Raw genomic sequence first — 15795 nt, forward strand, 5'->3', positions numbered from 1 at the left:
AGCAGCAGGATAGAAACAAGCACTGCTGTCACTTAGCAACCTCCACTGGCTTTGAGATGTTGACATTTTTCCTTTCTGGATTTCCTAGCATAAAAAGAGATGGCCTCGTAACTCACTGCATGGCTCAGGCATGAGGTTGTAGTGAGCTGGGGGGGATGCTTTGGTCTGGTCAAGTCTGAATCTCTCTTGAAATGCTGCATCTGCTGCTCCAGTGAGCCAGGCACTGGGAGTTGATGGGTGATGGACCAGCCCTGGGTTTCATGATCTTGGGTAGAGGGATGCAGCTGGTCATGCCCAGCCATGGAGGCTCTTTGGCCCAGAGTGACTGTGACCAGACAGCAGGCAGGACAGTGATACTATGAGGCAGGCAGCAGTGGGGTGCCACACATACACCCCGTATGGTGCAACCTCCTCAGGTGTCACAGCCCAGATCCCTGCTCTGCAGAAGAACTAGAAGTGGCTGGGTTCTCGGAAAGAGGGGGAAGGTGGATGGGGAACATACTGTCACCAGCTGAAAGCACATCGAGCAGCTGGGAGAGATTTTGAAGTAATAAAAGCTGCAGGGACTGAGTGCTGAGGCTGATTCTCTCCAGCTGGGAAGAGCTCTGCTGGGGTGAGCCTGGCCCTGCTGGCTGGGGATGCTGCTGCCACTGGGGCACGGCAGGGCCACAGCACAGTGAGGGCTGCAAGAGCCACATCTCAGAGGGTGGAAGTGCCTGGGAAGTGTTTTGTCCTTGAAATCTTCCCTTGGGGAAGCACTTGGCTTGCCTGGCTATGTGGCTAAGAAAGCAGGCACGCTGCCAGGCTGCAGCGAGGGACTATGGCTCTTTCCTGGGGTGCTCAGGGCTGCAGGGAGACATCTCTGTGGGCTGCAATGCAGCACGGTGGCCTTTTTCTACCCTGCAACTGGATGCACCCGAGTAAAGGATGTAGCTGGAGGTCACCAGACAGGAGAGAGGCCACCACACTGGACAGGACAGGCATTGGGGTGTCACTGTCCTGTGATCTGTGAGTCAGCAGTGCCCAGGCTGCAGGGGAGAGGCAGAAAGCAACTCCTCTTTACAGGGGAAAATGCTGCAGCTGCTCTGGCTTTCTTTCACTGGCTTTAATTCTGTCTTTTGCAGAGGTCTGAGCTCTCCTCCTGGCAGATACGCAGGCATAATGCTGACCAGCACCTTCATGCCAACACTGCGGAGCCAGGTGCTGCTGAGAACCTGAGAGCTCCCCCATGTATGGGGCTCCTTGCCCACACCTCCTCCTGCTTTGCACCGATCATCTGCCTGAGAAGATCTGCAAGACTCTGGGCTTGTATCTGAAGCAAGAAGGAGGTGAGAGAGGTCCCTGGAGAGAAGATCATCATGCGTGAAGGAGCCTACCTCTTCTAAATGCTTCCTGGGGGGAGGATGCAGCCTTGTCTGTGCTTTGCTCCCCCCAGGGTCCTGCCTGCTCTCCTGGCAGGGCAGTGTGCCTGGCTCTTCACTGCAGGCATCTGCAAATCTCCTCTCTGGTAGTTTATATATAACCCAATTTCATGAAGGGAATTGCACTGGTGTGTGTGTTTATAAAGTAGCCTGGGGACCTGATCCAAATGTCCTCAGTTTTAACGTCATGCTGCCTGGTTAGGAAGAAGTGTCTGTGGGTAATTCTGCAGGCTCAAATGATACAGCTGCACCCTGAAGCCAGACTATTTGCCATACATTTTTCTAGAAGTCAGGGCAGGACGAACTTGCTGTCCATAGGTTTGATCTGAAATGCACTGGAGGCTTTGGCAGGGCTAGGGGCCCCAGGCAGGCTGTGCTGGAGCTGGTGACATCTGGAAGGGAGCAGACCATGCTGGCAGAGTGCCACCTTGGGGAGCAGGGCACCCTTCCCACAGTGCTGGGGAGAGGTGGTCAGCAAAGGTCTTCTCCCCTTGCCAAGCCTGTCACATGGCAAAAAGAAATAATAAATATCGTGGGGCACAACTGTGCTCAGGGTAAAAATAGAGAGTGTTTAGCTGGCTAACCAGCAAGCAACACAGCTCTGTGCTCCTGGGGATCACACCTGGTACTCCTCAGGAAAACATTTTCTTTCCTGGCCCTCTGGCACTGGTTTGTTGTTTTGTTTGTTTATTTGTTGGGTTTTTTTCAGGGTTATCCATTACAAGAAGCTTTGTAATGGTTTCTGTTAGTGCTACTCCTGTTTTTTTTAATTAAGCCACTCTGAATCTCAACAAATGCAAAAAGTCAGGCTGGGCTCCGTGCGGGATTGGAACAAGTTGCCTGGGGAAGTCAGTTATAAAAAGCGGAGACCTGAAGATACGCTTGGGTGCTCTTCCTCTCTTCACTGCTCTCTTGGAGTTGTTGGGAAAACGAACACTCTTGCGATAACACAGGCATGCATAATGAAAATGTTCATGCTTTTTTTCAGGAGGTGGGACATTTATACTTATGGCTTCTTTTGGAGAAGGAGAGTGGATTTTTGTAAGTGTTGGAGTCACAGTCTGAGTGTGGTTACTTAACAGCTTTAACTCAGCTTCAACAGACAAAAAATTTGGTTTGGAAACCTCCCAGGCTTGGCAGAGAACTCCAACTTTTCCTTAATCATCAATGTTTTCTTATTTATTTATTTTTTTAATTGTGGAAGAAAACAAAGATGCAATTTAAAGACCTAATGGAAAGGACAGATCCCTAGGTTATCAATTTGAAGGTGTACATAGTGTTGCTCCCGAGGAATAGTGTCTTTTTAAATCTTCCTTTGTCTCCTGTGGAGATGTGATCCTATTGCCAGGCTGCTCTTCTACTGATCTTAATTACTTCACTGGGGAAGCACCAAGTGCTCTGGTCCTCAGATGGGGTGGATTTGGCCAGAACGCATTACTGTTATTCCCGACTTCCAGTCTCTGTAAAAACCGATGAACTGGAATCAGGCCAGGCAGCTACTCCAGTGCCTCCTGGCATAGCCCACTAGCTCAAGAGTGGGGAAAAAAATAATCAGGCTGCTAATTGGCATAATTATATCAATAACCTCTAGGTCCCATCTAGATAAAAATGATCACAAGGCTTTCCCAGAGGTTGTGATGATGGGGAAGCGATCTAACTGCAGTGGCAAAACCACTGCTAGAGAAGTCATCTCTGCATTATGCCAATATAAAAAGTTTCTATCCGGAGTGAAAGCAAACCGTTCATTTGTTTCCAGGGTTAGGAAGTAGTCTGTTGTAGAGAGCAATTTTTTCAGAATTATTGAGAGCTCTGGCCAAGAAGTTTTGATAATCTTCCAGATTGTTAGTATCTGTCAGCCTGCAGGATGTTCACAGTTCCCTTTTGTTTTGCTTTTCACGCTGAGTGAGGCTGGTGTCTAGTTTAATACAGAGGATAACTTTTATGGCTGTAGGACTCCAAAGCCTCTGTTTTGGATATTTTTGTGTTGTCGCTGCTGCCAGTAATCACAGATAAATCTCATCTCTGTTGTTTGCCCATGCTTTTAGCTCAGCCTCAGTGTGCATTTTTAATTGAACCCACTGCAGTGACGTGGCTCGGACCTTGTTACCGCTTCCCAGCCTGTCCCTGAGCTACCCACCTGCTACCAGCCCTGCTGGACCCGGCTTCTCGGGCCTGCCCTGACCCTGGCAGCGTTCCTGCCCGTGGCTGAGCATCGCTGCCGTTTGCCAGGGCCCCTCATGTGCTGCGGGGACGGATCCGTGGTTCCTGCTGCTCCTGTTCCCATCGTGAGGAATCGAGACGCTGGGACTGCTCCAAAATACCCTGCTCGGCAGCTTGAGAAGTGCTGAAGCCAGGTCCCAAGCTGGCAAAGCGGGACTCGGCTCTTCCGCATGCTCCCAGTTTGGCCCTGCTCCCAGTTTGGTGCCAAAGTCATAAAGGAGGCGCAGATGCAGGCCTCCCGTGGGTGCCGGAGGACGGCACAGCCCTGCACTGGGGGCTCGGGGACACACACGTGACATTGCAGCCCCTTCTGCTGGTGGGATGGGGTGGCTGGTTGGGGCTTTTGGGGGTGAGGGGTGGCATGGCGGTCTCCGGGGGTTGATGTGTGGACCTGGGTGAAGGCTGATCCTCATGCCCAAGGGTGCCAGCACCGAGCCCGGCTTGTCCAGGTGCGGGGACGAGCCCAGCCGAGTGGTGGGTAGCGGGCGAGCTCTAGGCTGCCGGGAGGCCCCCGGGGATGCTCCCTGGACGGTGCCGGATGGCGGAGGGGCCGCTGCAGAAAGAGCAAGACGGACCTGAGGCACCGCCGCGGCCTCCCGGGGGTCGTCCCTGGCGCCCCGCACCGGACGGGGGGGGGCGTGGCCTTCCCGCCGAGACCCCGCCCCCAGACCCGGGAGCGGGACGCATGCGCACTGCGCCGGCCGTTACCTGTCAGCGGCGGCGGGTGGAGAGGAGGAGGCGGCGGCGGGATGGAGGGGCTCATCCCGCTCGTCAACCGGCTGCAGGACGCCTTCGCGGCGCTGGGCCAGAGCTGCTTGCTCGACCTGCCGCAGATCGCGGTGGTGGGCGGGCAGAGCGCCGGCAAGAGCTCCGTGCTGGAGAACTGCGTCTCCAGGTGAGGCGGCTGATGCTCGGGGACACCCCCCCCCCCCCCCCAGAGCATCCCTCCCCGCGCCGGCTGCGCGCGCCGCTCCTAACGGTTATTTCTCCCCCCCCCTCCAACGGTCGCCGCGCGCGCCCCCACACCCTCTTTCTTCCTTCCTCCTCCCCCCCCCACTCCCCTCAGCGCCGCGCCCCCGTAGCGGCGGGGGGAGGCCGGTGGCGAGTGGGGATGTACGAGCCGCGGGGGGGGTGTGTGTGTGTGGGGGGGCTCGGTGCGTCCCCCGGTGCCGCGGGGGCGGCGAGGCGGGCCCTGGCACGGGAGCGTCCTTGGTTTGCGTGCTGCGGGGAAGCCGCCGCAACTCCGGTGTGAGCGCGTTCGTCTGCACGGTGCGAGGGTTAACGGCTGTCTGGGGAAGGTGTTTAAAACCCCGAATCCCATTTACGGTTCTGGGTCTGGCCGGTTAACGGATCTCAAAGCGTTGCCTACACTTTGTGCTGTCCTACTGCCTATGCGGCTATTAGCATCTTTTCTAAAAAAAAAAAAAAAAAAAAAACAAAACTGGAAGAAGAAAGGGGAAGCCTAATGTTTCAGGTGGTCCTTTCGACAGACAAACTGTGTCTCTGAAGATCTCCCGAGGTAAACATGAACTTCACGTGCTGTTTCATAAAGTTCCTGCTGCGTTTGCCGCAAATAGCGTGTGAGCTCCTGGAGGGAGGTGGTGTTCTCAGAGCGTAGCTGCAATCGTTCGTCTGCATACAAGATCAAAAGTACTGTTGTATGTCAAAAATTGGGAAACTTTCATGTGTGGAGATCTTAATTAAAGGTAATATTAAATGCTGTGTCTCTCCACAACCTGGCCACATGTCAGGCTGCAGTAGCTCTTGATATACAGAATAAAAACACTACACAGGTGTTCTTTATCTCCGCTTCAGAATTTACTCTTACTGTGTTAAATGTCAATTCTTCCTCTTCTTTCTAGTTGAAGGCTGCAGCTAACTACTGATGTTGACAGTACTGTCAGTCTCAAGTTTAGAAAGCACAAGTGAGGTCCTCAGAAATCACTATTGGCCATCAAATTATTACAGCTTTCTTTAAACATATCTTTAAAACATATCTTTGTAACCTTTTGCCTTTTTGGTCTGTGTGTCCACGAAGCGCATGTGCTGAGGCAGAAAGGCATCTTCATCTATCTTGTCAAGAAGGCTATTTTGGTCTCTGTGGCAAAGCCTTGTCTGGGGTGGCACCCACCTGGGATCGGGGCTGAGTGTGGTGGGCTGTGGGCTGATGTCTTTCTCTGGATCCAGCTGTGCTGATGGAAGAGGTTACTGCTCTCAGATGTTTGTTATTGCTCCCCGGCCAGAGGCATCTGCTCCATCTGGTCTGCAGGTGGAGCTTTTCCTTTGAGTGCAGTGTACTCCCGCTCCTGCTGCCTGGATGTGCCTGGCTGGAGTAAAAGGTGACAATGAGCAGTTTGTGCTAATTTGGCCTGTTTGGACAAGAGGCTGGAACCAGCTGCACGGGTGAGACATGGGCATTTCTAGGAAGAATTATGAAGAAAAGCTAAGGGCAATGATTTTTTTTTCACCCACATAGTTATTCACCATGCAGCCTGTGGACACTGCAAGAGAGTCTCTTCAGAAAAGAGTTTACAGACTACTGTGAAGCGCCAGGGTGTCTCTGTCACATGGGATCTGGAATTTGGATTCTTTCAACCCTGTCTCAGAGTTCCACGTTGTTTTATGTATTAACTTCTTGACATACAGTATCAGCTGATCTGTAATACCTCCCTACTTGCAAGCTTGAAGTTTATTGCAAATGTGACATTAAAATGCCTTACTTCAAACCTATTCTGTGAGACTTAAGCAACTACGTTTTACTCATGACTTTCCTCCAGTCTGAGTGAGTATGTGTGGTCAGCAGATGTGGATTTGATAAACTGTGAGAACTTGATTGTGAACCCTCAGAACCAGATTAATAAATATCCAGGAGATCAGAAAAGCATTTTGCTTGTCAGATTGGCAGGCAAAATGATCTATGGCTCTTTTTAGTAAGTCGTAGGACATTCCTGTTTTTACAGGATAATAAAGCTGCTCTCTGCAAGTAGTAGTTTGTTACGTCCACCTCTGTCTTAATATGGTTTACAGAGGTAGCACATCTTGTCTTAGAGACATCTTGCACTCGTTTTTTACTGTTGGTGGTATATTGCATGATGTGTGATTAACCACAGGGTGGACATTAACTAATAGTAACAGAGCTTTTAAATTCACATCAAAATAAAATAGGCCTAGCATTGCTCTGAAATTTGAGTGTTAATTCTCATGGTTTTTTGTTTGGGCATTTTGTTTTTTGTGGGTTGGGGGGGGTGTTGTTTTGTTGTGTTTTTTTTGTTTTTTTTTTTTTTTTATTTACCACATGAATCTTTACTGGATTTTGAACTCTTAACCTTCAGAGAGGCATTTAAGATCTCCTCTCTTCAGGAGTAGCTGTAATTGCTAAGAGGAAAGCATGCTGTCCTCCCCGTGGAGGGCAGGATCTTGCTACAAACATGCTGTTGGTTGATAACCTGAGTATTTGTCAGTGGAGCTCTAGTGAGGTTGGAAACGTTCTTAACTCTGGGATCAGATTGTTATTCTTTTCTGCCTGTAGCCACTAGACCATTGTGCCTGTTTCAGTATTTTGTGGGGTCTTTGGTTGTGCAAGGATGACTTCCCTGCCCCCCCCCCCCCCCCCCCCCCCCCCCCCCCCCCCCCCCCCCCCCCCCTTGGAGAGAGGAAACCTCTTTTCTACCTTGCAGATGGTATGGGAGTTGGAGCCTCTTTATGGAACTCCTGGACTGCCCAGGAAGCACGTTGGGCTATACTGCATTACCCACCATCTAATTTAGGCATTGCCATCGTTTTTCAGAAGGGTTGTGAGGGATCTGGCTCTGGCACAGTTCTGTAGGCTGGCAGATGGTTCTGGAAGTGGGATCCAAGTCCTGTTATTTCTGAAGCTGCTCAGTGACATGCATCCATCATTGCCCCCAGGATAGCACCAAGCCGTGTTTAGGTGCACACAGCATCTTTAATCACAACAGTCAGTGAATATGTTTGGATTAGTTTGCGTGTTTGATCTGCATCAGCACTGGTGTTGAGGGAGGATGAATTCTGTATGTTTGCCTGGTCCAGGTATTGTGCAATACCCAGAACTACTTGGGTCATTGTAGGTTGGATTGGAACAAGGCTGGAGTGGGGCGGTGTCAAATCTCCCAATGTAGCCATTGTTGTTACTTTAGCAGATGCTAAGCCAAATAGTATTTGGAGAGTTTGCTCTTCACTTACTGCTCCTCTGTAGGTAAGGAGACCTCTTCTTTTGGTAATCAAAGACTGTGTTTGAAGGGTTTCCTCTTAGGACTCTGGTTATATTTAGATGGAACAGAGATTCCAGAGAGCACCTGAGGACAACAATCATTTCTATTTATGGGATAGACCTTCATGGGTTTCTAACTGGAGCTCATGGCATGTGTTTAAGGAAATGGTATTGTCTGGAGAGCAAATGTTCTCCTTACCTGCTTCTCTTTGTAACAGAATTATATGTGCTCTTAAAGTACTGACCCAGTGTTTGAATCAAAGGACCTAGCGCAATCTTCTGGTAGAAATTGGTGGGAGAGAGATTCAAAAATGCCAAGGGGAGTGAAACATCTCATACCAACAGGTTGCCAGTGGGAGATCAGGTGAAGTGCCTGTCTTACTCCTTTGAGACAGATGAATACAGGACCATGACCTTATGTTTTTTGTGCTTTTTGAACTTCTTGCTTTTGATAATAATAGCGTTACTTAAAAGAAAACTAATGTCAGGAAGCAATCCTTGGAAACTGTATTTAGAGAGAAAGCATTTTCTATTATTTCATATATCCAAATGGGCTCTTAAGATATCTAAGGACACAGATGACAAGCTAGCTTGTCAAGGCCTCTTTCTCCAGATTTGAGTCAGAACTTTATTTTATTCTTACAAATAGCAAGAAAGTAATAATTAGATTTCAAATCTGAAAACTCTTTACTTCCTTCCCTGCTTGCTATAATATAAACTGCATGTGGCCAAATAATTGTTTTATAAGAGATGTGAACTCTTGATTGTAAGCCTGTCAGTCATAATCAAACAAGCACTTTGATTTTAAGAGCCTGAGGTCTGGTTTTGTAATACAGCTTTACAGCTTTTTGATCTGAGATGCTTTTGATAATCTTACAGTCACTGTGTGTTGTGTAGCTATTTATTATGACATATGTACTAATTTTTTAAAAAATTATGATTCCTTGTGCACTCAGCTCATTCTTTTTTGCTTGAGATGGCGGTTGTGAAAAGACTGTGTTGAGTCATTAGGGGAAGAGAAAGGACTTTAAATCTGGCTCTTGAAGCAGAGAAATTTCTTTGGAGAAAGTAGACACGTATTTAGATTGTGTGCTTCCTAGGGGAGATATAGCTGCACCAATTTTAACTATTTTATTCTTTTAGTTCCTAGTCATTAACAGAAAACCTTTTTTTACAGAAAACTCTCCTCTTTTGTGAAACGGGCATGAAAAAGCTAAGCAGTTGGAGATACAAACTGAAATGTGGTGCTGTGTATTCTTTTTTAATATAAGGATCTTCTGGAAATGAGAATCGGCCACTCCTTTTCCTGACTAATTAAGCCATTGTACAGTTATATTGAGTGTATTAGTCCAGTTATCAAAATACTCTGGTGCACTGAAAACAAAAATTGTTCCTAGGTATTCCATTAAATAGAAACAGCAGTGAAGGAGACAGTGGCTCATTGAGGTTTTTTCCCCAATTTCAGTTTTATATTTAGAAGTTGCAGAACAAACTTGGCCGTTTAGATGGGATATAGATGGCCTAGTTTTGTCCTTAAATGCAGCTCCCTTGTGGATTTTAAGTTCGTTTTTATGTCAAGTCTTGAGAATTGATATATGCAAAGTAAAGCAAATATGTAGTTAAACACAGACAGGCAAACAAATGTGCTGATATTTTTTTTTTTTTTTCCCCCCTCACATGTAAAGTAAAAGTTTTCCTCTAAAATTGCTTTGAAGATCTGTTTTTTATTTCTGGTGTTTAAATTTTACCAATTAAAAGATTTCTTCTATTTTAAGGAAAGCTATGCTGTGTAATGAGGTATAGTACAGGGAGCCCTGACCTATATTCTGGCATTTAAGTTCAGTGTATCAGGCGGTTTACAGAGATGCTAAATCAATAAGTAACAACACTTCTGTAAAGTGTACCTGTGAGAATACGCATGTATATGGTCTTACTACAACTTTGGCATACTATGTGTGATTAGGGTATTGTAGTGGTTTAACGAACACAAGTTTAGTATTTGAAGTCTGAGACCTAGATGTCAGAAAAACCTCAAAACCCTGCAAAAAGCAACCCTCAAAAAACCCCAGTCTGGTCTTGAGTGCCTTCTGAGAAATCAGTGCTACAAATTTAGTGGCAGCTGGGTTGAACTTCCAGTCGCATCAAGGTACTGAAGGTGACTGCACACCTCTCGTCATTTTAAAAGGTGAATAGACATATAGTAAGAGGTTTGTGTGGTGGGTTTTTTGGGGTGTTTTTTTCGTGTTTGGGTTTTTGTTTTTTTTTTTTTTTTTTCAGACCATAGGTATCCACTTCACTTTCCTGATTCTTAATACAGAGACACTTCTGAAAACTTAACAGATTGTCTGACTCTCTAGGCTCTTGTATAATGTTCCTCCAGGAAGGAGCCTGCACTTGGGATTTTTTTAGTGTTGAAATCAACAAATAACGAGCATCTTTGTTGTCTTGCTCTTTCTTGATGGGCATTGCTCCTGCTAATGTTTCAAGCTTATATTATTTACCTTTGTAGATGAAACAGAAAACAAGCCTTTCTAGTTTAGATAAATAGATGTTAACCATATGATTGTTTGGACATTCACCTGTAAACATAGGGAGTGGTGTTGTTATGGACTGTAGTAGAGAAGTATGTAGGATTTAGCTTTTCATTCCTTTGATTTTTAAGTTGCTTCTATTTCTAAAGAAAGAGGTTAGCATATAATCTTAAAATCAGTGTGGGATACCTGTGATTGTAGTCTAAAACTTTCTGCTGTGCATTTTTCTGCTTTGTGTGATGGCTGCTTTAGATGTCTATATGGCACCAAAACTGAGTATTGGATTCTGCTTTGAACAGCTGAGATGTGGCAGTGTTTCTTCTTCCCAGAAAGGGACACTTGCTGGTGTTTAGTTTGCACCTCTTACAGCTTAGTTGTTTAGAGAAATAGTGTTTGTGGTTTGCTGTCAGTTGATCAGAGAGCAAATTGATGATGTTGTTCTAAGTATTTATGCATTTCTTAAAGAATGTCTGCCTAGATTGCAAGCACAGGGGGGCAGAAGCCATTTTTGCTTTTTCTGTTGTGGTAGGGTTTGGTGGTTTTTTTTTTGTTTGGTTGGTTGTTTTCCTTTGTTTGTTTTGTTATGTTTTTTTTTTTCTTTTTTTTTTTTTTTTTTTAAAAAACACTGCATTTCAAAATAAGTTCTTCTAGTACATAGGAGCCTGTGAACTCCCCTTGTTTGCTGTGCTTGTGTGTAACTGGCTACCGGGAATCCTTTTAATGCTGTGTGTCTGCAGTGTAAAGCCTGTAGTGTAAATATGCTGAGAACAGGAAATGAGCATTATTTAACTGTGACCTTGCATCTTTTTCTTCAGCAAGTTGCATTGAGATGAACAAGGCAGCATTATTGAACTAGAGAGGAGCAAAATCCTATTTAGCTGCGTGCTGGGCTTTGATGTACTGCCAAGTACTGTTGTCTGTGATAGCCTCTGGGATGCAAAGGAGACTGTAGCTGTAGATAAGAGAGATTTTCAACTGAAGTGCCTAGTGATAATGTCAGCTTTTATAATTTGTATGTGGAAGTTATGCTTTTAACTCAATACCTAGCATGGTATTTCTGCATCCTAGTTCCCGTGGAAAATCACCAAGATTTCATTCTTTGGATATACAGGAGATAGACTATTTTCTGTAATACAGCGAGGTTTCCACCCTCATAGATGATACAATTAAAGCTAGAGTAACCTTAAGCACTCAGTACTTTGTTTACTGTGTACAGTGCAGATGCCTGAAAAGGTAGATATGTATTCAATGGTGCTTAGCTATAGAGGATGCTCTAAAATGGTCTCTGTGTAACTCACCTTCAGAGAATAGGCAGGGCTCTGTGTGGCAAGCACGAGAGCCACGGTAAAACAGCTCTAGCCTCTGCTGCATGGCAGTGGATGAATTGGGCTATGCTCCAGATCTATTCAGCAGCCAAGCTGGAAGCTGCTGAAGAAGTTTTATTGTAATCCATCAGATGCAGTGTTGTGCTCTTGCATGCTCACCTGTTAGTTTGTTCAGGTGCTAAACAAATATAGACAGAAGATTCCCAGCATCCGTCAGATCTGGGAAATAATCTGGAAAGCCTTAGGAGTCTGGGCTGAGACCTCCAGCATTATGACTTTGTTAGCATTCTGGGAAGTAGCAGCATAAAATAGTGTTTTGGTCAGACTTTTAGTATAACGTTTTCTCATTGTAATAATTCGGTTTCTGGAGAGATGGGAGATCATGGTTGGTACTAAATTTCAATATTTGGCTAAACAGACTTTACATTGTCATGGACAATGTTTGTTTGCACATGCTACAGGCTCAAAGCAGGATAAATGGGCAGGTAAAAAGGATAAAATGGCTGGAGAGTTGTTTGAGAGACTTGGATCACTTGTTTTGGAAAAATTCCCCTTTCCCCCTTTCTTCTGTAGTTGTCTTTCTGTCTACAAATCCAGGCTGCCTTTATATTGCAGTTCTCATTGTGTATACATTCTGAAGGGAGTAGAAGAATTGAATCCAGTTACATTCTAGTTTTGCAAAATAATCTGAAATGGCTTGTATTGTACCAAGGAAGGTAATTATACAGTTTGACACCTTGTCCACCACAAAAGAGGTAAATGTATTTTCACAATGCTTCTGAAGAGGCAAAGTTTTTGGACTTGACTAGGATGTGGTATAGCTGACTGTATGCTTTATCACTGCTTAAAAAAGTCTGTATTGATGGATCTGAGTTCAGGACAGTGTGATTTGAGAGGAAGGGCAGGAGCTTATTTTGTCTGGGTTTTTGATGACATCATTGAAATTTGCAATATCTAAAAGTTTTGTCATGACAGCGTATGCAGACATGAATTATTTGCTAAATGCAAGTAATTATATAGTAGTTAGCTTCATATAGCTGATATGCCTGCAGTGTTGAGAGCATGTTTTCTTTCTGATCCTTTCAATCAGATTTTTTTTTTCCTGTTTATATCTGATTATATTATAGAGGAAAACTTTTTACTCAAATAATTTCTAAAGAAACATTGTTAATAGTATGACAGCTGTGATTAAAAAAAAAAACCCAAACAACTTGTTTAGAGCACTGACAACAATTTAAAGTAGGTAAAGAATTTTTGTTTTTCATTTCTTGTACTGAGATACAAAATCTTGCTGCATTAGTATTCATCCTGAGAATGGATGGGCTTTTGTGCACCAACATCCTATGCAAATTAGTCCTTTCCTCAGAGCAAACATATCTGATTAGGGAAAATACAGTTGTCCTGCAAAATCTGCTTTATTCTTTTTGACACAAAAATTCTGGGAATTGGGGATTTTTTTGTGTTTTGTGGTTTCTTCCCCTCCCAACCCCCAGTTGGAATTGATGGAGGGCACCATTGGGCAGGAAATAGCAGAAGCTTTTGTAAAATCTTAAAAGAGAGAGGAAAAAGGGCATTTTCACAAATAGAATTAGGGTGATGCAGCAAAGTTTTGGATGCCTGCCAGGGAGGACAGATGCATCGTGCATACAGTGGCTTGCCGACGGGACTGCACATTGGCAGCTTCCCGATCTGTTAATACAGCAAGCCTACAGCCCAAGCATAATCACTGCAAACAGAGCACTGTTCATCTTACCACTTTTGTGGGTTTGCCTGGCAAGTTTTCAGTCCTATAAACATTATTGAGATTTCAAAACTTTCTTTCATGTAAAAGATTTCTTTTTTTTTTTTTTCCTAGTATTAAGTAGTGCATTTTCTTTCCTTGCTTCAGTGCATGGACTTGCTTTTTTCTGTGCAGAAATGTAATGTGAGGGGTATTCTCACTGCTGTCAAAATATTGCATTAGATTTGGGGCACTAATAGTGGTCTGCGCTGCCTTAGACTACTGTTCAAATGTCCCCTTGTTGAACTTGTTGACTCGTCATGTTTAATGGAAGACTTCATCACTGGGACTCGAGTAATTTTTGGCACTGATTTTTCTCATAGCCCTATAATGTTTATTTTAATGGGGGAGAGGTTATAATTTCTGGCTGCTTGTTGAGCAGAAATGCTGCTGCTACTTAAAGAAAGCATCCTGAAGATATGAGAGAAGTAAAATGACACTGGTTTTTAAGCCTGATCTGTCTCTGGTCTTCTGCAAATCTCAAACTTTGTTTTCTTGCCCTAGTGGTGCCTAAGCATTGTAGTTCTGTGTAAGAGTGTCAAGATTTATTATATTTTTTTTTATTATTTTTGATTCAACTTGTATGTTTACCTGAAAGTGATGGCTGGGGTAACTGGGGAGGTCCCTGCTTTAGCTGTTCAGTTCCAGTAATTCAGTAATGGTGATGAAGGACACAGCTGGGCTGGAAAATGGCTTCTCAAGATTATCCATCCTGCTTGAAAGGAAGAGATAGCTAACAGCCCAAGGATGTCTGGATATTCAGTTTCTCACCCCTAAAGACATGCCCAAACTGCATGGGCTGCAATGTGTACTTACTACTCTTGTTTTGAGTCAGCAGGTTAATTAAAATGATCTCTCAGTTGAAGGAGTTGAAAGAATGCTTACAGCAAACTGAGACCAAACTTCATTAGAGGACTTGAATTAAACACTAAAGTGTCATGCTAAGGATGCCAGCGTCTGTGCTGTGTGGTTTAGAAAAAGCCCTGGAAAAGCTGATATTGAGCTTTAGGAGCTAATATATCTGAGATCACTAAAAATCCACAGCCTCTTAATGCATTTAGATTGCCTAGTAGGCCTAATTAAGATGAGTATCACTGATACTCAATAAAGAATTATTTTGTATACCTTCATGTAAATCCCATTATGTTAGGCTGAAATTTTGCAGCCGTTGAACAAAGCTGTGGGAGGCTCTCCTGATTGACAGACATTGTGCTAAAACAAAAAGCATTTACTCTTCTGTAACTAATTAAAGGAGCTGAGGGATCAAGTGGTGACTGATAATAGGAATGAGTCTCTGTACTTTAAGCTTAATAAGGAAGAGCATATATAGACAAATATTGGTGTGATGTAGGAAGTGATGTATACTACTGAAAAAAGAAATTATATGTGGTTGGGAACATCAAAGCACAACAGAGAGAGCGCCTTAAAGCTGTTGTGACTTCTTGAAAATGTCTGGGGGTTATCTTTGTACTGACATTTGAAGGGTAGAGGAATTGTGCTTCCAAAGCCACTAAGTAAGAATAAATACAGTGATGTCTAGTGTCAGTGATGACAAACCTCCTCTGAGAAAGTACTCCTCTCGATATTATGAATTTAATTCCTAAGAAAGCCTCTGTTTAAATGCAGTGTTTCACATTGCTTGGACATAGCTTGCTTTATAATGAACAAAAGTGCATGAAGGGTCTACTGCTGAGTCCTCTGTGGTGCTGGTGATCACAGGAGCAAGAGAAGGCAAGATAGAACATGCCTGCCAAAATGGGTTTGCAGATGTGTATTTTTAGCATTAAGAGTTCCTTAGTTATAAATTAACTAGGTTTGATTTATGGGTTTTAGAAAGTGAACATGAGGAAAGAAATCAGAAATTACTAATGTGTCTCTTCTTTAGGCTTGCACTGGACCATGCTTTTCCCTGTTTCGTTATTTTGTAGCAGTTTGTTTTGAGGTTAAATATGATAAATGCAAGAAAAATGAAAGCCTTTTGTCGTACTTCTGTACAGTGTGCATTTGCCATGGAGCTGGGAGCTGCTTGTTAGTATATGTGTGTGTAGGTGTCACTGTGAAGCAGTGTGCTCTTTTGCACAAGATACAGTGGTTCAGCAGCTGGTATGAGCCACAAGTGTTCCTAGTGTGCCAAGCTGGAGTTGTATGAAACAATAAACACTCTGTTGGAAAAAGGCCCAGGAAAACTGTTGACTTTGGGCATAATTGCTTCCTATTGCAATTGAAGCTGCGTTGCAGTCCTTGGCAAATCTTGGGAATAAAGGCCTGTGTGGAATGCTACTGCAGC

At 44.5% G+C, this 15795-nt stretch overlaps 1 protein-coding gene across 9 annotated transcripts in view; it reads left to right on the top strand.

The window, feature by feature from the left end:
- Positions 1–4350: 4350 nt before the first annotated feature.
- DNM3 (dynamin 3) overlaps positions 4351–15795 on the top strand; it is a 186643-nt gene continuing 175198 nt past the window's right edge. For all 9 annotated transcript variants that reach the window (XM_042804531.1, XM_042804487.1, XM_042804492.1 and 6 more), the window contains exon 1: positions 4351–4536. In XM_042804531.1, coding sequence (XP_042660465.1) covers positions 4391–4536 — 146 coding nt within the window. In that variant the 5' untranslated portion in view covers positions 4351–4390. The remainder of the gene's footprint in view (positions 4537–15795) is intronic.

This window comes from Tyto alba, unplaced genomic scaffold (assembly GCF_018691265.1).
Source record: "Tyto alba isolate M040663 unplaced genomic scaffold, T.alba_DEE_v4.0 Super-Scaffold_1000006, whole genome shotgun sequence".
NCBI classification, from domain to species: domain Eukaryota; kingdom Metazoa; phylum Chordata; class Aves; order Strigiformes; family Tytonidae; genus Tyto; species Tyto alba.